The sequence below is a fragment of the Mirounga leonina genome, unplaced genomic scaffold, assembly GCF_011800145.1.
Source record: "Mirounga leonina isolate KUSES-001 unplaced genomic scaffold, KU_Mleo_1.0 Mir_176, whole genome shotgun sequence".
NCBI classification, from domain to species: domain Eukaryota; kingdom Metazoa; phylum Chordata; class Mammalia; order Carnivora; family Phocidae; genus Mirounga; species Mirounga leonina.
The window spans coordinates 8,868,919-8,889,954 of record NW_023270454.1 but is presented as its reverse complement, the minus strand read 5'-3'; the positions used below and the strand labels follow the sequence as shown (position 1 = coordinate 8,889,954).

Sequence of the window (21,036 nt, the reverse complement as noted above, 5' to 3'; positions counted from 1 at the left end):
AGTGTTGTCCACACTTAACTGAAGAAGACGACGGGGTACGTTACTCCCCAGCTGCTCAAGGGAGCCTGGCACCGAGAGAGCTGTTTATAGCTCAGTATATAGAACAAAGGCTGAAGCAGGACCCAGATAAAGAAGGGCCTTATAAAGTCATGCTAAGAGCCTTGGATTTTATCCTGAATTTAATGGAAAGCCATTAAAGTGAAGGAGGGGAGGAGGTGTGTGTTTGTGTTGAGATTTGCATTTTTAATATATCATTTAGACTCTTCTGTGAGGGAGGGCAAGTCTGCAGGCAGGGATGACTCATGGCTTTTGACATCTCTTTATTGCCTTGTACCATTGTAAAAATTTTCTAGACTTAAGCTCCTTATGAGGCCTTTATGTTGTTCCTGTTATATCCCTTACAGGACTTCAATGCTATGTCCATAGTCAGGGCTAAATATTTATTGAATAAATATTGTAAAACCTAAAGCAATCCAGTGTATATAGGACAGATAAGTGAAATAAAATGTTCATGTGTCTGTTTATGCAGAAGGTAAAGAGGAGAATTATTAGTACTTTGTTGCTGGAGAAACAAAGATGAAGAGAATTGGAACAACGTGATCCATATGCTAGGTTAGCTAAACCTCTATTCGGTGTTTTCATTATTTTGACTGTATAAATGCAACTCACTGGCCACATAACATTGTTAGGATTATTTTTTCTTTCTTGCACAACTTTTTGTTTTCCCTTGAGTTGATGATGATTTTGTTTGTTTATTTGCTTAGTTTCCTATGTACTTCTTACTAATTTTTTTTTCTTTTTAAAGATTTTATTTATTTATTTGAGAGAGAGAGCACATGAGAGGGGGGAGGGTCAGAGGGAGAAGCAGACTCCCTGCCGAGCAGGGAGCCCGATGCGGGACTCGATCCTGGGACTCCAGGATCATGACCTGAGCCGAAGGCAGTCGCTTAACCAACTGAGCCACCCAGGCACCCTACTTCTTACTAATTTATCCCCAACCTCTCTGCCATTTGTACAGGTCTCTCCTCAGTATGTTCAAACTCAGTGGGTGTTGTAACAATTTTATCTTCTTGGAAATCCTCCCCCAGAGCCTTCTCTCTTTCCCCAGTCTGATCCCAGCTGCTCTTGGGTTTGCTGCTTGGCTCTCAGTTTAGGATTTCCTTCACCATTATCCTGAAGATATCTTCACCTCTATCTTCCGTTGGAACCTCCATTTCCTGGGTCTTTATCTTGTTCGTTCCTTCATTTTGCCAGGCATATCCTGAGGAAGAGTGCACAGGAGGTCAATTTTCTGCGACCCTGCATGTCTAAAATGCCTTTGTTCTACCCTCACCCTCCAATGGATAGAAATCCAGATTTAATACAATTTTCTCTAGCTTCCACAAATACCGTTGAAAAGTCCAGTACTATTCTGAGTCTAGGTCTTTGTTATGTACCCCACTTATTCCTCTGTGGAAACTTTAAGAATCCTCTTGTTCCTTAAATTCATGATGCTGTGTCTTAATAAAGGACAGTTTTCACTCCTGTGCTGAGTACTTAGTGGGTCCTTACCATCTTGAACAGAGGTTCCAACTGTGGCCAAGCCCCTGTTTAATGGGCCAAATCTGGCCTGCCACAGTTGTTATAAGTAAAGTTTTATTGGTACATAGCCACACTCATGCATTTATATATTGTCTATGGCATTATACAGCTAAGTTGAATGATGTGACAGACTGTGGTCTACAGAGCTTAAACATCTGTGGGTTTTTACAAAACATGTTTGCTGACCCCCAGTCTAAAAAATCAAGAACTTCAATGTTGGCAAAAAAATTTTTCTGTTTATTTTTAAAATTTTCTCCCTCATGTTTTGTGTTCTCTCTTTCTGGAACGCTCACTACTTAGATGTTTAACCTCCTGGACTGGAACTCAGATTTTTTTTTCTGTCCTCTTCCATCTCTTTGTTTTTGTTGGCTCTTTTGCCTGAGAAATTCTATTTACCTCCCAACCTATCCATGAGTTTTTCATTTCTGCTGTCATAATTTCTTATTTTGGCATACATTTTTTATTTTTTAAATTAACTTTTTTATTGTAATATAAAACAAAAAAAAAACAATATATAGTTAATAAATTGTTATAAAGCAACCATCCTTATAACTGCTACCAGGTCTAAAATAGAATATTTCCAATAACGCAAAAGCTCCTCTCTGTGTCCCAATCTAATTACAGCCCACTCTGACACATATATCATGGATTTTGACCCATTGCAATACTGTCTTTTTTGCAGCTCAGATTATCCCATCTTTGGACAGTGAGCCTCTTCGTGCTGTCCACTGTGTCCTTTTATTGTGACCTTTGTACCCTTTGATTGTTTCCTTGCTATGTACTTTAACAGGATGTTTAAGACTCCTCTTGTACATTCCCTACCCTAAATCTGGGATCACCCATTTCTCTAAAAAACTCTGTATTCTTTTAGTGGGAAATGGAACTTTAAGCTCCCATTCTGGTTGTTAACAATGCTCGTTACTCCTGGATTGGTCGTTGTTTCTAAGTCATCATTTGGAGGAAAGAGCATATGTGTTTCCTTCCCTTTTTTTTTTTTCATGCTCCTATTACATTTATATTATCAGAACATACAGCCATTACATACTATCCTTTCTCTCTTTTAATCTTCATTTGGTCTTACTTCTACATAACTATATGTTTAATGCTCACTACCAGCTGATGTATCAATGTTTCTATAGTCATTTAGGTTATCTGAAGCTCATTCTTCAGAAGATGTATCAGGATGGGATCATGAGAACAATATTCCCTGAGTTCTTTCAAGTTAATAATTGTTTATCTGTGCTTGAAAGTCTTGAAAGTCAGTTTTGTTAATTGTATAATCTTTGGCTTATATTTTCTTTCTTTGAATGTCTTAAATATTTTACTCTCTTTGAGTAAAACAGCATTGCTGTTGAAACTCTGGTATCATATTTTTTCCCTTGTAAGTCATTCACTCTTCTCGCCTCGCTGCCCAAAAGTTTATTTAAATGTGTAAATATTTTCCCAGAATATATTTGGTGTTACTTCTTCTGGGTCAGTGTTCTCAGGTATGCAGTATGTTCTTTCAGTATGTAATTTCAAGCCTCTTTTTATTTTAGCAATTAGAGTTTTTAGTATTTGCTCTGTTCCCTTGCTTGGATTTCTGTTAGGGACTGCTGTTCTCTGTATGTTGCTTCTTCCATGCCTGTCTTCATTATCGGCCACTTTCTTTCAAATTCTTTTTATCTCTTCATTTCTTTTTAGCATTTAATCTTTACTTCCTGTGTTGTTCTTATGGCGTTAGCTGTTGTGTGTTTATCCACTCATATTTCTATTAGTCTTCATTTCTGAAAAGATTTTTCAAATTTCTAATTCTTTATTAAGTTCTATCACCTTGTTTTGAAGCTCTTCTGATTTTTATGTGGCTCTTTTGTGTCTTGTATAATTTTTTTTATGTTTTTAACTTATTTTGAAATTTTGATAGGTTTTGTTGGCATGCTTTCGTTGTCTGTGTGCTATCATATTTTTTTGCCCAAGAGCTTTTTTATTCTCTTAATGCTCCTCTTTTTTTTAATAGAAATCACTTCTCATTTCTTAGTCTTACTTATCTCTCTAAGGATAGTAATGGTAGTATTTTTTAAAGTTTTATTCTACCAGACTAATTTATTTCTTCTCATCCTCCCTCCATTTGTTTTGGCCTTTATCATTTTAGAGACTTCCCTCAAGTATATGGTGATCCTTGGTTATTGGCCCATGTTTAGGAGTTGGACAGTCAAAAACTGATTAGAAAGTCTGTGTGCCATGAGTTAAGTCTTGTTGAATTCTAGACTTTACCATAAAGTAATCTGGTGAGCCATTTTATCCTGAAACCTCCAGTGTCAGTATCTTTTAGTTGATTTTTTTCTTTGGTGCAGATCAAATTTTTCAGAGAAGTTTCTTTCAGTCACCTACCCTGGAGGATATAAGCCTGAGTGATAGTGTTCTGGGAGCCATATGAAGAGAAGAAAATTGTTACTCTGGTATATAAACTTCTGCTTATTAACGAAGCTGCTGCTAGTTGTTGATGGTTTCCCCTAGTCTAGACTTTCATTTTTAATTTCTCCAGAGAATAACCTCTAGCAACATGCCTAGGAGGGGAAAGACAGTTTGCTGAGCTCTCTGGAATAGGTGAAGAGAACTGGAAGGTTCTATTTCTTACCAGTATTTTTTTTTTTTTCCAGAAAATCCCCTTGTTTTTAGGCTCACCTTCAACCTCACTTCCAGACATGCCTATTGTTTCAAATTGCTGAGCTTTTTATGGGTTCTGCAGCATAAATTAATTTGAATTAAATTTTCCTGTGTCTGCTAAGTCAGTTATTTGTCTTTTTACTTTCCACTTTCTAAAATGCTGTTGCTGTTGCTTCTTTCATTCTCTTTGTCTTGAAGGGGTGTGTGTGTGTGAAGCCCTTTACTATGTTCAGTGGTATTTCAGGAGAGAGAGCAGAGCTAATGCACACTTTTCAGTTGACCAGAAGTTCCTTGACCTATTTAAACAGAGAAGCTCAGGGAAGTCACTCTCCCAGGTCTATTCCTGATTCTGTTAGAGCAAATGACACAGTGTTTTTCTAATAACAGAGTTTTGTTTGCTTGTTTTAAGGGATACTCCTGATGCTGATCAGAAAAGTCACAAATTGTGTTTTATTTTCCTCCTTTATGCCAAGCCTCAACTGTGTTTAACTCAGTCCTTTTCTATAGCTTTGCAGGCCCATGAATGAAGTGTATTTCATTTATCATTCATGAACAGGAAAGAGAATTTGAAATGTCATATAAAAATGCTCTGTGTTAAGATGTATATGATAAGCCCTAGAACAACCACTAAGGAAGTAACTTAGAAAAATATAGTGAAACACCATGAAGGAAATTAAAAGGCTGCGTCAGAAAATATTCACTTAGTATCAAAGGGTAAGTAGTAAACGAGGGACAGAGGAACAAAAAAAAACATTAGATACAGAGAAAACAAAATTAAATTGGTAAACATAATCCAACTGTATCAATAATAAATGTGAATGGATTAAATAGTCCAAATGGCAGAGATGACCAGACTAGATTTAAAAAAAAAAAAAAAACAGAACACAGTATCCAGCTATATGCTGGATAAACAGAATAGAAAATAGAAAAAGAATAGACAAAAGTTGTGTGTGTTTTTTTTAAAGATCAACAAAACTAGCAAACCTTTTAGCTAGATTGACGAAAAAAAGAATACTCAAACTACTAAAATCAGAAATGAAAGAGGGGCAGTCCTACCAACCTTACAGAAATAAAAATGATAATAAAGGAATCCTATAAACAATTCTATGCCAGTAAGTTGGACAACTTAGATGAAATGGACAAATTACTTGAAAGGAATCCTCGATAACATAAAAAGTTGGTATTGTGATGCATTTACAGGCTGTTGCCTTCTCCACTCAAGGACGCAGTGGAAGTATCAACCTGGAGAAGATGCTATACGATGCAAGAGGTGAACTCTGCCCTTAGCAAAATCCAGCTGGTGGGATATTCTCAGAAAATTGTGAGTGTTAATATGATTTTAAGTGATGCATGAATGCTTCCGATTCATATTGTTACCCTTTGGGAGGATCTTATAGTTCCCTTTCTTTAGCCATTCAGTCACTGAGAATCTTGTACAAGTATGAGGTGAAAAGACAGACAGTCATTATCCTCCATCCTCCAGGTTCTTGTTGGTGTTCTTTCCTAACACTCACATTCCCCAGCATTAGTTAGCCTTCTCTTGGCCAGCTTGTAATGATCAGGAGAAAGACATCTCACTCTATTCACTTCAGAATAGTGGGTGCAACTTTATAGGTTTTGGACAGGTGAAATAGGAAACAGCATATAACAGATCAAGAAGCAATTTGTCAAGTATAAGTTTTGAACTTTGACCTGATAGTAAGGGTTCCCATTTTGTTAACTTGTGCCCGGAGCCCCTCGGTATAGAATGACCAAGAGATTAATGCCTAGCCTAAAAAAAGAAAAAGAAGGGGCACCTGGGTGGCTCAGTCGTTAAGCATCTGCCTTCGGCTCGGGTCATGATCCCAGAGTCCTGGGATCGAGCCCCACATCAGGCTCCCTGCTCGGCAGGAAGCCTGCTTCTCCCTCGCCCACTCCCCCTGCTTGTGTTCCTGCTCTCTCTGTGTCTCTCTCTGTCAAATAAATAAATAAAATCTTTAAAAAAAAAAAAAAGAAAAGAAAACCCAAGTAATTTTCTCTTTGGCCTTTCTGGTCATCTATCGTCTCTCTCTGTCTTTTGATGAGTCAGGCCTGGGTTCGTGGTACATGTGGCTGAAACCAGAGAGGGGGCAAGTAAAGACTAGGATTGCTTTCTGGGTCTACCATATGGTCTCCATTTTTTGTTTTGTTTTGTTTTGGTTTTGGGGTTTTTTTGCTTTATTTTATACTTTGTTTTACTTTAAATTTTCTTTATCTAAGTGGATAAAGGTATTGCTGGGGTTTTTTCCTGCAAAGACTTATCTGGTGTGACTGTACTGCTGAAAGCTCATCCCATATTCTTACTGTGGTTCTTTTCTAGGAGCTTTTTGGTGCAGTCCAGGTGACTCCGCTAAGCTCAGGCTATGCCCTTGGAAGCTCCAACTGGATTATCCAGTCCCATTATGAGAAAGTATCATATGTTTCTGGATCCTCCTTACTTACCACACATCCCCAGGTAATTCTAAATCTCTTTTAACAACTCAGTTTTTTGGTTATTTAACCCAAATTCATAATATATCCAGAGTATCATCAGTTGTTTTTAAATCTTCCTAATTTTGGTTTCTACATGTATCCTTTTATTTTTTTAAATTTTTGTTGTTATGGTAAGAATACTTAACATGAGATCCATCCTCTTAATTTTTGTACTATACATTATTGTTGACTATAGGTGCAGTGTTGTATAGCAGATCTCTAGAGCTTATCTTGCTTAACTGAAACTTTATGTTCTGTAGATAATCTTCATGAAAGTTAGATTTTTCATGTCCCAGTATTTAGGATTGCAAGTTCCTCTGTAAGATCCTGCTGTCTTTAGGTTCATCTCTAGCATTCTGAGATTTTCCACCACTTCCAATTACCATAGCCTGATATAGAACAGAAATGGTCACTCATTTACTCAGCAAATGTTAGTTATTTCTTTAATGAGGGTCTACTATGTATCAAGCACTCATCTAGGCATTAGAGAATCAGTGGTGACCCACAGGCAAAGTCCCAGCTCATGATTCCGTGTTCAGAAGAGCAGAGAGTGCCATTGTGATTGCAGCATGCTGAGTATAGTCAGCAGGGGTGTCCATGAGATAAGCAGAGCCAGGTCATATGGAACTTTGTAGACCGTGATGAGAAGTTTGGATTTTATTTTACTTTACTTTTAAAGATTTACTTATTTTAGAGAGAGAACACAAGCAGGAGGGGCAGAGGGAGAGGGAGAAAGAATCTCAAACAGACTCCATGCTGAGCACGGAGCTCAATCTCACAACCCTGAGCTCAGGGCTCAGTCTTACAACCCGGAGATCACGACGTGAGCTGAAACCAAGAGTCAGACGCCCAACCAACTGCACCACCCAGGCACCCCTGGATTTTATTTTAATGTGTAGAGGAAAGCTATTGGAAGATTTTAAGTCCATCATTCGTTAACAATCTTATTTGGCAAGTAGCTAAGTACATAACCATTGTTACAAATGTATTCTTTATTCCTTTTTAGGTATTATTGTTCATTTCCTAAATCCTGATTCTTTCCATGTTTGTAAGGGAGGGGCAGAGAAGATTAGATAGTTAGCTGTTGGATGGGTACAAATGTAGATAACTTGGGGAAGTCCATATCTTGTTTTAATATAAAGGGGAAAAAATGACTGCTGTAGGTCTAGAACAATAAGATGCATCTGAGACTAGAGAGCAGGCGGAGGCCCGTGTGGGGCTGTTGCTCAGCAGGCCCGGCCTGGCTTTGGGCCCCGAGCCTCCCAGCCGGGGACTCTGCACCTGCGCCCGTCCGGCCACTGCCCGCTCCCCTGGCGCGGCCGCGGTTCCAGCTGCAGCGCACCGCCTGGGTGGCTGGGCGGTCCATGGGCAGCAGCGAGGGCCACGATGACAGATTACGGCAGGGAGCAGCGCAATGAGCTGGAGGCTCTGGAGTCCATTTACCCCGACTCCTTCACAGTATTATCAGAAAATCCACCCAGTTTCACCATTACTGTGACATCTGAGGCTGGAGAAAATGATGAAACTGTCCAGACTACCCTCAAGTTTACATACAGTGAAAAATACCCAGATGAAGCTCCTCTTTATGAAATATTCTCCCAGGAAAATCTAGAAGATAATGATGTCGCAGACATTTTAAAACTATTAGCATTACAGGCAGAAGAAAACCTTGGTATGGTGATGATCTTTACTTTAGTGACAGCTGTGCAAGAAAAACTAAATGAAATAGTAGATCAAATAAAAACTAGAAGAGAAGAAGAAAAGAAACAAAAAGAAAAAGAGGCAGAGGAAGCTGAAAAGCAATTATTTCATGGCACTCCTGTTACAATTGAGAATTTCTTAAGTCGGAAGGCCAAGTTTGATGCAGAGCTCTTGGAAATTAAAAAGAAACGAATGAAAGAAGAAGAACAAGCAGGAAAAAATAAATTAAGTGGGAAACAGCTCTTTGAAACAGATCATAGTCTTGACACATCTGATACCCAGTTTTTGGAAGATGCTGGAAACAATGTGAAGGTAGATGAATCTCTGTTCCAAGAAATGGATGACTTGGAGCTAGAGGATGATGAGGATGATCCCGACTATAATCCTGCTGACCCAGAGAGTGATTTGACTGACTAGTGGACTATCCCCATCTGCAGAGAGGTGTGACTGCCACAGCATCTGTGGCTGTGCTGACGTGTTGATTTTTCTTTCTTTTTTTCTAAGAAAAAATAATTTTCAGGAGAATATTCTTCTGATAGCTTTCATCATTGAACTTAATAAACTGACCTTAAAGTTGCAAATAAAAAAAAAAAATAAGATGCATCTGAGCTACCACTTTGTAGTGGCTTTTTTCATACCTTTTATAATTAAGTTTCATCTCAAGGTCTAGAGGGGCCAAGTTGCTGTTTTTTCCTATAGCTAGCAGAATTCTGGGCCTTTCCTGCTTATTGAAATCAAAAGCCCATCAATGTCATCTTAATCTGCCTCATTGAATCAAAATACTTTATTGGCAGCTTCTATCATTCTTGATATATTCTTCTGTAAAAGACATAAAGATTACTTGGCTGCCAACTCTTCTGATTTGTCCTGCTTAGATCAAAGCCTTTACCCTACTACTGATGCAATTTCCAGTAAATTATTCTTCCAAGGTTCGTAAATTTAAAGGGAAAATAAGGTCTTGAAAGTAATGAGCAACATACCTAAGTAATTCATTTTAATTTCTAGCTGGCAACCAGTGTTGTATGTAAAAAAATAATAATAATGAATTAGATTTTCTTTTACCCAGATAATTAGATTCAATATTGAATTAGCATGGATAAGAAAAGTTTAGATTTGGAAAAACTTAATAGTCAGCTTCATAGGTCAGCAGACTATGGCCCATGGACCAAATTTGGCTTGCCACCTGTTTCTGTAAATAATACCTTGTTGCAGGACAGCCACATCCATTTAGTTAGGGATTGTGTATTGTTGCTTGCACACTATAACAGCAAAATTCTGCTTTAGAGTTAAACTTTACAAAAAAGGCCAACCGCTGACCTACTTGAGTGGAACCCTCCGAACTGGGAAGAATAGGCTGCTGTAGTGATCTAATAAGCTAATAAGCAGAGGGGAGTGGGGAGTTGGATTAAGCCTGACGTGGTAAGAATGGAGTGACAGAGAAAACACTGGCAGGTCTTTAATTCAACAAATACTTATTGATTGCTTTCTGTCTTCAGGGAAGGAAAAATACAGATTTCATGCTTAGATAATACGGAGAATGGTGATGATGACACTAATCCAGTCGACAAGGAGGAGTTGGCAGAGAGGATTCTGGTTTTAGGAGGGGGTAGTGGCTATGATGAATAGGAATTTGAGTGAACACTGGGGACAGATGAAAATATAGAACTGGAACTTGGATGTGAAGGCAAGCCTGGAGACAAATTGGAGGAGCATCAGATTTTTTAAAGTATGTAAAGAGCTGAAAGGGAAAAACTGAGCTGTGGGGAACATTTACCAATAGAAAGTGGAAGGAAGAAAAATGATCTTGAATAAGAATGGAGAGTTAGAGGAGAATTGAGGCCCATAAAAATACAGCATCCCAAATGGAAGGAGAGAGCTAGCTTTTACTGAGCAGAATGTGTCAGTATTCATTTTTCTGATTGATCTGATATTCAACAGCATACTGAATTCTTATATTCTAATGTTTATCTATTGATGGTAATATTATCTGCAAAGAAGTAACAATTGTGTCACTTTTCTTCCAATCCTTTTATCTTTTCTTTCTTTTTTCCTGTCTTACAACTACATACTCTAGTCCCAGGTAGACAGAAGCGATGACAGTGGAGGCCTTGTCTATACTGGATTGTAAAGGGAATGCTTAGGTAGCTTCTTCATTAAATAGGATGGCTTACTCCTTGTTTTTAGCTATCAAGTGAGGAGTTTCTCCCCAATTTTCTGCTTTTTAAAAATCAAATGTAGATGTTGTACTTTATCAAATGCCTTTTTGAGTCTGTGAGATGATCACGTGATTTCTTTCCTTTAGACCAGTAATGTAGTGAATTATACTAGCTTTTCTTACATTTAACTGTCCTTGTAGTCTTGGGATAAGTCTTATTTGATCACAATTTATTCTTTTTAAAATACGCTCCTGGAATAAATTGATCAGTATGTCTGCATTACTGATTTTCTTCAAAGAATAAGTTTTTGCTTTTAATTGTTTTTGTTGCATTTTCATTCTCTATTCTGCCCTTTATTATTTCCTTCCTGCCATCTTTGGGTTTACTCTGTTGCTTTTCTTTTAATACTTATCTCCTTTGCTTCCGTCCTTCTGTGCTTTTCAGTAAGTGTACTTTAAAGCTATGAGTTTCTCTCAGTATCATTTAACTCTGTTAAATTGTTGATCCGTAGTGCTCTGTCAGTCATCTCTACGTATATCATAATTTCCTTCATATGTTCATGATGTAAGTAGCCAAAGGTTGTTTTATAGTGCTTGCCTTTGTTTCTAGTCCATCCAATATGATTAGACTTAGGGTTAGATGAGAGACTTTTTTCAAGTCATACTTAAATGTTTCTGGATTTCTTTCTTTCTGTCTTTTTCTTTTTCTTTCTTTCTTTTTCTCTTTCTCTCTCTCTCTCTCCCTTTTGCATTTGGATAAGAGTATACTAATTCACTGAAGTGTTATTTTGAAACATAGTCTGTTTTTTAAGTGTTCTGTGTATGCTGGAAAAGACTGTATTTACTGTTGAATGAAAAATTTTCTATATGTATGTATTCATTTGAGTTTATTATGTTATTCTGGTCTTTCATATCTTTGCTTAGCTTCCAGTTTCTGAAAAGATGTGTTATTTGTTGATCAGTTTCTCCCTATACTTCCACCAGTTATTGCTTCTTATAGTTTTAAGCTGTATAATCAGAGGTATATATGTTCATGATCATTATGTTTTATCAGGATGCTGATTTCTTTTTTTCTCTATCAAAACTGCATTAAAAGCCAAGAGACATTTTCCCCCTTCAGTATTTGCCTGGTATTCTTTTCCATCCCTTTTCATTCCTTCTGTATCCTTTTCTAGTGAATCCCTTGTAGACAACATAGAGATTTTCTTTTTTCTTTTTTTTAAGATTTATTTACTTATTTTAGAGAGAACGTTCACATGAGTGGGGGAAGAGAGAATCCTCAAGCAGACTCCCCGCTGAGTGTGGAACCTGATGCGGACTCAGTCCCACAGCCCCGAGATCATGACCTGACCCAAAACCAAGAGTCGGACACTCAACGACCTGAGCCACCCAGGCACCCTGATTCTTTTTTCTTTTTTAAATATTTTATTTATTTATTTATTTGAGAGAGAGAGCGCACAAGCACAAGCAGGGGGAAGGGCAGAGGGAGAAACAGACTCCCCGCCGAGAAGGGAGCCCAACACAGGGCTTGATCCCAGGACCCCATGTCCTGAGCCAAAGGCAGACGCTCAACCGACTGAGCCACCCAGGTGCCCCAATGAAACTATTTATATTTCCTGTAATTATTATTGTATCAAGGGCTTATTTTTGCAATCTTATTTCATGGTATTTTTAGTTTATTCTTTCCCCTGTCCTTTCTTCCCTTCTTTTAGATGGCTAAATGTAAGTTTGAACACATGTATTTGATTTTTATTCTTCTGGGTTGTTCCTTAGTTTATTTTTCCTTTGAGTATCCTGAACTTATCAGTATCTTTTTCTTTCCCTCCAAAGCCACATTTCCTCTTGTCTCTGCCATCTTTTTCCTCTTCCTCTCCCCCCCCCCCCCCCCCCCCCCCCGTCCCCCCTGTCTGGAATTTTAGTTCTGGGTTATTTAAAATATACATAGAGTACTGAATATATTGCTTATTTATAGATAACAGTGAACCTTATTGAGTTTGTTTTTTTTTTTCAACCTTACTTCCCATGTATCTCATAATCCTTCTAGATTTACTTTCCTTTTTCCAGGAGTACTTGAGGAATGTTCACCAAGAGGGTCTTAAAATGGTAAACCTTATGAGGCCTTGAAGTACTAAGAATATCTTTAATATTTCCTCACATTTAAATGATAGCTTGGATAGATACAAAATTCAAGGAAAAGAACTTTGAAACTATAAAGTTTTGAAAGTATTTCTTCCTTTTCCACTTGTGCCCTTGTTGCAACTTAAGAACTGCAAAGTCCTGGGGCACCTGGGTGGTTCTTTTGGTTAAACTACCCAGGTGCCCCAGAGCTTTGTGTTACTTTAGATTTGTTCCTTTATGGGGTCTGCTTTTAGAATTTTCACTTTGTCTTCAGCATTCTTAAGTTTTACTGTGATGTATCTTAAATGTGTATTTTTTTTTTCTATAATACTTTGAGAAATCTTCCAATTTCCTTTAACACAGAAGGATTCTTAATTGTTGTTAAAATTATTTATTCTTCTTATGGAACTTCTAGTATACAGGTATTGACACTTCTGTGTTTTCCATCTCTCTCTCTCTTTTTTTTCCCCCCATCTCCTTCTTGAAACCTCCTGAAAAGACTCCTCAACTTGATCTTCCAACTCATGAATTCATTCTTGAATGAATACATACGCATATACATACTGCTCTTTAACCTATGTGTTGAATTCTTTATGGCAGTGACTGTATTTTTATACATAATATTTTCAAGTGTTTTTTTATACATAATCATTTTTATTTTACTTATTTTTATTTGTGTGTGGACTTTTCTAATGCATATTCTACTGTTCCATCTAGTTTATTAATTCTCCACGTAGGGTCAGTTTTTAGCTTATTGTATTTAGTAGGTGTTGCTTTCCTCGGTGATCTTGTTTTATTTCCCTGTCAGCTCTTACTAGCTGGCCTTCAGGGAAATCCTTTTGTACCTCTGCTCTAGACACTGCTTTTTTTCCCCAGAATTTGTCTTCCTTACTTGTTACCACTAAGCCTAAGCCTTGTACCACTTAGCCTCATAGTATGAGGGAGCAAGGAAGGGCTGGAAGGTCTGCCTATACCTTTTTTGAACACTTATCCCACTCTTCTGGTATTTTCTACCTCACAGTACATTGGAGCCCGCCACAATCTGCCAGTGGTAGTATGGAGGAGAGAGAAAAGGACAGAGTTCCTTGCCAACCTGTATTCTTCCTGCAGTGCTCAGCCCTCTTTGGCTCTTGCTTGCCATTTTGTTCCCATTCCAGCACCCATGGTTTCCCCAGGAATTCATCATGGTGGTTTAGTTTCTCAAAATTGTCAGATGCCCTTATTTCTGTGCTTTCTCTCAGCTTAGATTCTACAAGAGGGCCAGCGGCTTATGTTGACTATATCTTGTTGGGAACTCTAGTGGAATTTTTGTTTTGTTTTAAGGTATTATTATTTCCTTATATTTCTGATTAGAAGATTAATTTGTATTGTAGTGGTTTTGGAAAATACAAAAATCTCAGAGAAAGCAATAAAAATTGTGATAATCCTAATATCCAGAGATAACCCTTTGCAGCCTGCTTTTCTGCTTTTTCCCATTAACTATAAAATGAGCACTCCTCAGTTCATTAGTATTCCACACGTTTGATATCTGCCTAGTATTCCATCATATGGATATCCGAGAAGGTATCTGTTTTCTCATAGATGTTTAAATTATTTTAAGTTAAAAAAAAAAAAATTTTTTTCCTGAAAAACATCTACTCCAAATAGATGTGCATTCTGCCCAAAAAGAGGACATAGGACACAGTTTAAAGACAGTAACTAATAGAACAAAACAGATGGTGGCTGTTGGATAGATCCCATAAATGCGTTAGCTGTAACTAGTGAGCACTTTTGGTTAATATTAGAGCCCAAGCCTTCCTGGCCTTAGGAATCAAATTAATGGATTTGCTTGTGGGTTGTGAACTTACATTTGCACACCAACTCTATTTATATATATTTATTTATTTTATATGTGTGTGTGTGTGTGTGTGTGTGTGTGTGTATATATATATAGTATTTATTATGATGGTTGAAAAAACAACGTGATAGTCATTATTTGAAAAGCTTCCTGGCTATGCTGCCTCACTTCAGGGGTAAGACTTGAGTTTTAGGTATGAAAATCACCAGCATAATAGAACAAAACTACATATACCTGGACATGGGAAGCTACAGAATTTTGGGTTAGTTTTAGAAACTAACAGGACACTGATTCCCATTTAAGGTTGAGATTTGAAATACAAAAAATTGTATTGGTGTGGTAGATATTTTGTTGTTGTTGTTACTATTGATAGTAGGTTTAAGTTTGGTTTGTTTATTGTTTTGATTTTATTCCCATCCTTCTTCTGACTGTTGAAAGAGACCCAGAAAGTTGTCCATCCCACTGCTTCAGCCCTCCTGGCCTTGAGGCCCAGACAGGTGGTTCTCTGGTTTGCAAGGTGGGTGGTGGCTGTGAGGGACAATGAGAAGAGAGATGGCTTGCAAGCAAGGGCTCCAGATGGGAACTTCTGCCTTAGGGCAGTGGCTCTTAACATTCTGTGGGCCAGGGACCCAAAAGCCTGGACCCAAAAATCTGATAAGAATGATTAAAATAGGGTCACCTGGGGTGGCTGAGTCAGTTAAGCCTCTGACCCTTGGTTTCATCTGAGGTCATGATCTCAGAGTCGTGAAACTGGGCCCTGCATCGGGCTCCACACTCAGTGCAGAGTCTGCTTAAGAATCATTCCCCCTTTTTTCCTCCCCCTGCTCATGCACTCTCTCTCTAAACCAATAAAATCTAAAAAAAGGAAAAAAGAATGACTAAAATATACTGTATATATCTGCACACCTACACAAGACTTTGCATTTATTTGGAGACTGTAAGTTTATAGAGCCCTCAGAATCCCATTGTTATGTCTCAGATTGAGAATCTCTTTTGAGTTAGAACCTGGAAATAATTTTTTTTAAGAAATAAAATTAATTTTAAAAATTAATTGGTGGGGGCGCCTGGGTGGCTCAGTCAGTTAAGCGTCTGCCTTCAGCTCAGGTCATGATCCCAGGGTTCTGGGATCCAGCCCCGCATCGGGCTCCCTGCTCAGTGGGGAGTCTGCTTCTCCCTCTCCCTCTGTCTACTGCTCACCCTGATTGTGTGCTCTCTCTCTCTCTATCTCACTCTCTCTCAAATAAATAAAATCTTTAAAAAAAAATTAATTAGTGGGGCGCCTGGGTGGCTCAGTTAAGCATCTGCCTTCAGCTTAGGTCATGATCTCAGGGTCCTGGAATCAAGCCCTGAATCAGGCTCCCTGCTCAGCGGGGAGTCTGCTTCTCCCTCTCCCTCTGCTGCCTCCCCTCATGCTCTCTCTCAAATAAATAAATAAAATCTTAAAAAAAAAAAAAATGGTAATTTCTACTCAGTCAATTCCCTGAAGCCTGTGATGTTCACAGTGGAAATTCCTTCTTGTTGACAGGGCTGGAAAAGGTTGACCTGGCCTATGAACGTCTCCTTTGTAGCACACACTTCCCAGCATTCACTCTGCCTCTCCTTCCTCATCCTTCTCCCGTGGGAGTTCAGGATGAACTATTGCTTTGTTCTCCTGAGGTCTTAAAGACTTTGGCAGTAATAAATGTATATTCTTCTCTTAATCTAAAGAAATTATCTTAAATTTGGACTCTTGAATAGGTTTCTAGAGCTAAGGCAGTTTCTTGGGTAGGCTTGTTTGTTTTGCTCTGTTTTGTTTTTTTATATTTTTCTCTTCCCTCTCAATTCCCCAAATGTTTTGTTGTTATTTATGCAGTGCTTTGATCTGGATGTTCTGCAGTTTGGTTTTGGATTTTTTAATTTATTTTATTATAATAAATATGTGACTTGTTCCAAATCTTCATGTGGATGTACACAGCCATTCCTTAGTCTTCTGATGTAAAATTAATTTCCTTCTAGATATCCCTGGGAGAGATCTGTAGGCCACTACTTCTCCCTTCAGGCCTGGCCTTACGATGCTCTCACAATCAGGTTTAGTCCTTGGGAGGTTTCTGGGAGTGTTTGTCTTTCTCTTGTATGGAACTGGGGAATTAAAGCCACATGGTCAGCCTTATGCACAAGGCAGAGCTGGGATGTAGTATCAATACAGGAGACATTTTCCTGCATCCACAAAACTCTGACTTTAACGCAGCTGGTTGAGGCTTCCCGTGCACCCCTGGTCACGTGGCTCCCATGGAACACCTGGGCTTCATTTATCCACTCTTTTCTTCTGTGAGGTATCAGACACAGTTCTGGGTCCAGTATTGACCCTTCCACTCAAGAGGGGGCAGCATATTTTCACTTTACTTCTCTGGGCTGATAGAACTTCACTTCATCTATGGAGACCAGGTGATTAATACTCTATAGCATCACATCTCTGCACAACTTTCCCTGAGGTATGTCCGGGAGGGCCCACTCTTCCTGGGTAAAGGACATGACCACATCCTCAAAGTGGTATTTAAGAAAAACATCAGGGGGCACCTGAGTGGTTCAGTGGGTTAAGCATCCAACTCTTGATTTTGGCTCAGGTCATGATTTCAGGGTCATGAGATCAATCCCTGCATTGGGCTCCACACTAAGCTTGGACCCTGCTTGAGATTTTTCTTCTCCCTCTCCTGCCCCCGCCCTCCCCAACCCCCAGCTCCTGCTCACACGTGCTCTCTCTCTCAAAAAAAAAATTTTTTTAATAGAAAAGAAAGACCTCAGACAAGCCATACAACATCCAGCTCCCTCCCCAGTTGTCAAGGCCACAGACAAGAAGCTTTTTTCTCCCTGTGGACACAGCCACAAGTAGTCCCAAAAGCCTCGGTCGCACCTCCTTGGGTCGGTCCTGAAGAAACAAAGCTCTTGTCCTCACTGGCAACACAGTCCCAACCAGTAAAAGTTTAACCTGTTATATTTGGGGGTGGTGGAAAAGTTGAGCTACAAATGATTCATGATTAGTTTGGAGAATTGGGCTCAGGAAGCAGACCATGAAGCAAGGAGGGAGAAACTGGACAACTTGCTGGACTCCTATCTCTTACTTTCCACACGTGCTGTTTTGTTTCTTACCTGTGGACAGCTTCTCTGCAGAGTACAGTTGACTCTTAAGCAACACATGTTTGAACTGCACAAGTCCACTTATGTATGGAAGTTTACAGTACTGTATTTTCTTGTCCTTATGATTTTCTTAATATTTTCTTTTCTCTAGCTTGCTTTACTGTAAGAACATAGTTTATAATACAACATACGAACTATGTATTAATCGACTACGTTATCAGAAAGGCTTACCATCCACAGGAAGCTATTAGTAGTTACATTTTGGGAGAGTCAGAAGTTATATGCGGACTCCCCGACCCCATGTTGTTCAAAGGTCAACTCTATTTCCTTCTCTCAAAAATAACGTATGCTACTTAGATGCATTGATTGATTTGTTCAGTCACCCCTTCCGTCACTTAGTCTATGGCATCTCTTAAACCCCTGCTTTGGGCAGTGGAATATGCTAGGCTGGAAGGGGAACGAGGAGGGGTAGGTTTTACATTTACAGAAGTTACAATAGGGGAATAAGATGCGGACCTACAGGACTTTTCTTCGGGGTGCAGGTGGTTAATCCTGTCAGATTAGAAATCCCCTAAAGTGCCGAGGGATTTCCCCCCCTTCCTGGGCAGATTAGGGAGATCTCATGAGAGAGCGGGCTTTGAATTGGTCTTAGAAAGCTAGAGACGGGGCGCCTGGGTGGCTCAGTTGGTTAAGCGACTGCCTTCGGCTCAGGTCATGATCCTGGAGTCCCAGGATCGAGTCCCACATCCGGCTCCCTGCTCAGCAAGGAGTCTGCTTCTCCCTCTAACCCTCCTCTCTCTCATGCTCTCTGTCTCTCATTCTCTCTCTCTCAAATAAATAAAATAAAAAAAAAAAAAAGATAGAGACAATGTGCTTCATGATCTCAAATTTATGTCTTCCTTTCTCTCATCAAAGAAGTGTAGGTCATTGGGTCATTCACTCATTCCTTCTTTTCTGCCTCTAAGTAAACCTGAAGAATTTTAATACAGAAAAAGGCTTTCGGTGGACTGTCTCATTGCCTCACTACCGGATTCTCTGTCGCATAACCATGATGAGATTTCTCCTGTTTGCCTTGCTCAGCTTAGTCTTGTGCACCTGGCTTTCTCCCTCTTTTACCTCATAGATTTGGTTCACGTCTCTAGCCCAACAGCAATCAGCCTCCAGCCAAATGTACTCTTTTCTATTTTCCCCAGCATCTCACAGCTGCATTTGACACCGTTCATCATTCTCTTGTTAAAATTCTGTTTAGTCTCGGCTTCTGGGGCAGTCTTGCTGTTTTCCTAACTCTACTTGATCTTTTGTTATATTATAGGGTGCAAGCACCAGAAAGCCATCTTTCCCAGACTGCTCATTTTTACAGGCAGGGAAGCTCTGCACTGCATTATGTCCTTGTTTACTTGCTTCTCTCCCCACTTCCCTTATGGGGCCCCACAGCCTTGGCCCTGGGCACACTCCACTTTCCCCAACTCTAAACAAACTGACATTTTTGTTAAATACTTTGAAAAAGGTGCCTAGCAAATCTCCATGTCTATCACGCATCTTTGTTTTATCTTTTATTCTCATAATAAATCCATTTGTTATCCCCTAAACACCTGCAGCAGTCCAACCCTGGGCTTATTATTGCCTCCTTATTCCTTTCAGTCATTGTGCCCAGATCTCCCTTTGTCTGCATTTCTGACTTGAGCATTTGGAGACATGTTACGGTCTCACTTTGTCCATCGTCTGGTACATCTGCCCCTTCCCACCCGTCTAGTAACGGTTTCCTGTGATACCGTGTAGATCTGCCCCTTCCATCTCCTCAAGTGCCATAAAATTACAGTTTTCCCCCCTTTATGTCCAGGCTGCTACAGGGGGCTTCTGAGTGTTGTCCCTCTTTTTGGTCTCACCCCCTCCTCGGCTGTCATGTGCTTCAGACTGTTGATTCCTTACTGTCCACTCTGTCAGTCTTCATGATTCTGACCGTTTTGGTTCTTTACTAGTTACGCTTTCCCTCATTTCTACTAATCTCTTTTCTCAGCCCCAAAGAAAACTTTCCATTCCAACCAAATAAATTCATTTGTACAGTTCGCCTTTCTCTGCCTTCTGCCCACCCTCTCTCCAGCCCTCCTGCCAAAGTCAACTTGCTGTTTCTCACCTTGCTGACTTCTAGAGAACTATTTCCCAGTATGGAATGCTCTCACATTTCCTACCAGACCATGTTCTTTTTGTGCACTCATTTATTCAGCAAATGTTTGTTTACTATTTGCTGTGTGCCAGGCATTTTGCTAGGAATTAGGGATACCAAATCCTTGCCCTCAGGGAGCTCCATAGTCCTGTGGGGGACACAAGTAAATAGGGAGTTACAAAGCAGTGTGAATAGTGCTGGTATAGAAAGTCTTAGAGGCCACGGGGGCATATGTAGAAGGGACATCTTGCTGTGGGAAAGAAGGGGTGTCATGCAGCCGTTCCAAAGGATATTTTAAAGTTCCTTAGCCAAAGAAAGAAAACTAGACGCAAAACTTCACCTGCCAGAAAGCCGTGTATAAGTGGCCCCACCTGGCCTGGTGGGGCCCTCTACTCTGCATTCCTCTTGGCCCTTACAGACCCAGTACAAACTCTTGAAATTCACATTATATTTTCTATGGCTTTTTGAATAGTCCTCTTTTATTTTTAACATTTATTCATTTGAGAGAGAGAGAGAGAGAACTGGGGTGGGGGGCAGAGGGAGGAGAGAGAAACATAAGCAGACTCCGTGCTGAGCGTGGAGCTCGACATAGGGTTCGATCCCACGACCCTGAGCTTAGACCTGAGCCAAAGCCAAGAGTCAGATGCTCAACCAACTATGCCACCCAGGCGCCCCCAAAATCCTCTTTTTTGACAATACATACATGTTTTCTCTTCAACTAGATTATAGGCTACTTTCTAGGACCTAGAGACTGAGTAGCCTTTTTCTCATACTCTGTGCAAAGTGTCCAATGTAAATTCACCAGCAGAGGACCCAACACAATGACCACAGCTTCCCTGGGCCTAGGGCTTTTCAAAATTTTATTCCACAAGCTTGACTGTGACTGTCAATCTTGGAAGGTATTTTTTTTTCTTTTTTTTTTTTTTATTCTTATGTTAATCCCCATACATTACATCATTAGTTTTAGATGAAGTGTTCCATGATTCATTGTTTGTGCATAACACCCAGTGCTCCATGCAGAATGTGCCCTCCTCAATACCCACCACCAGGCTAACCCATCCTCCCACCCCCCTCCCCTCTAGAGCCCTCAGTTTGTTTCTCAGAGTCCATCGTCTCTCATGGTTCGTCTACCCCTCCGATTTCCCCCGCTTCATTCTTCCCCTCCCGCTACCTTCTTCTTCTCTTTTTTTTTTTTTTTTTCTTAACATATATTGGAAGGTATTTTTACTT

At 39.6% G+C, this 21,036-nt stretch overlaps 2 protein-coding genes across 3 annotated transcripts in view; both read left to right on the top strand.

Moving 5' to 3' along the window:
* INTS9 (integrator complex subunit 9) overlaps positions 1-21,036 on the top strand; it is a 117,429-nt gene that overhangs the window by 62,744 nt on the left and 33,649 nt on the right. For both annotated transcript variants that reach the window (XM_035022641.1, XM_035022640.1), the window contains exons 7-8: positions 5,428-5,548; positions 6,566-6,700. In XM_035022641.1, the coding sequence (XP_034878532.1) occupies positions 5,428-5,548; positions 6,566-6,700 (256 nt within the window). The remainder of the gene's footprint in view (positions 1-5,427; positions 5,549-6,565; positions 6,701-21,036) is intronic.
* Positions 7,774-8,991, top strand: LOC118022128 (RWD domain-containing protein 1-like). Its single transcript, XM_035022642.1, has one exon. The coding sequence runs from the start codon at positions 8,104-8,106 to the stop codon at positions 8,833-8,835; it is 732 nt and encodes a 243-aa protein (XP_034878533.1). The 5' UTR covers positions 7,774-8,103; the 3' UTR covers positions 8,836-8,991.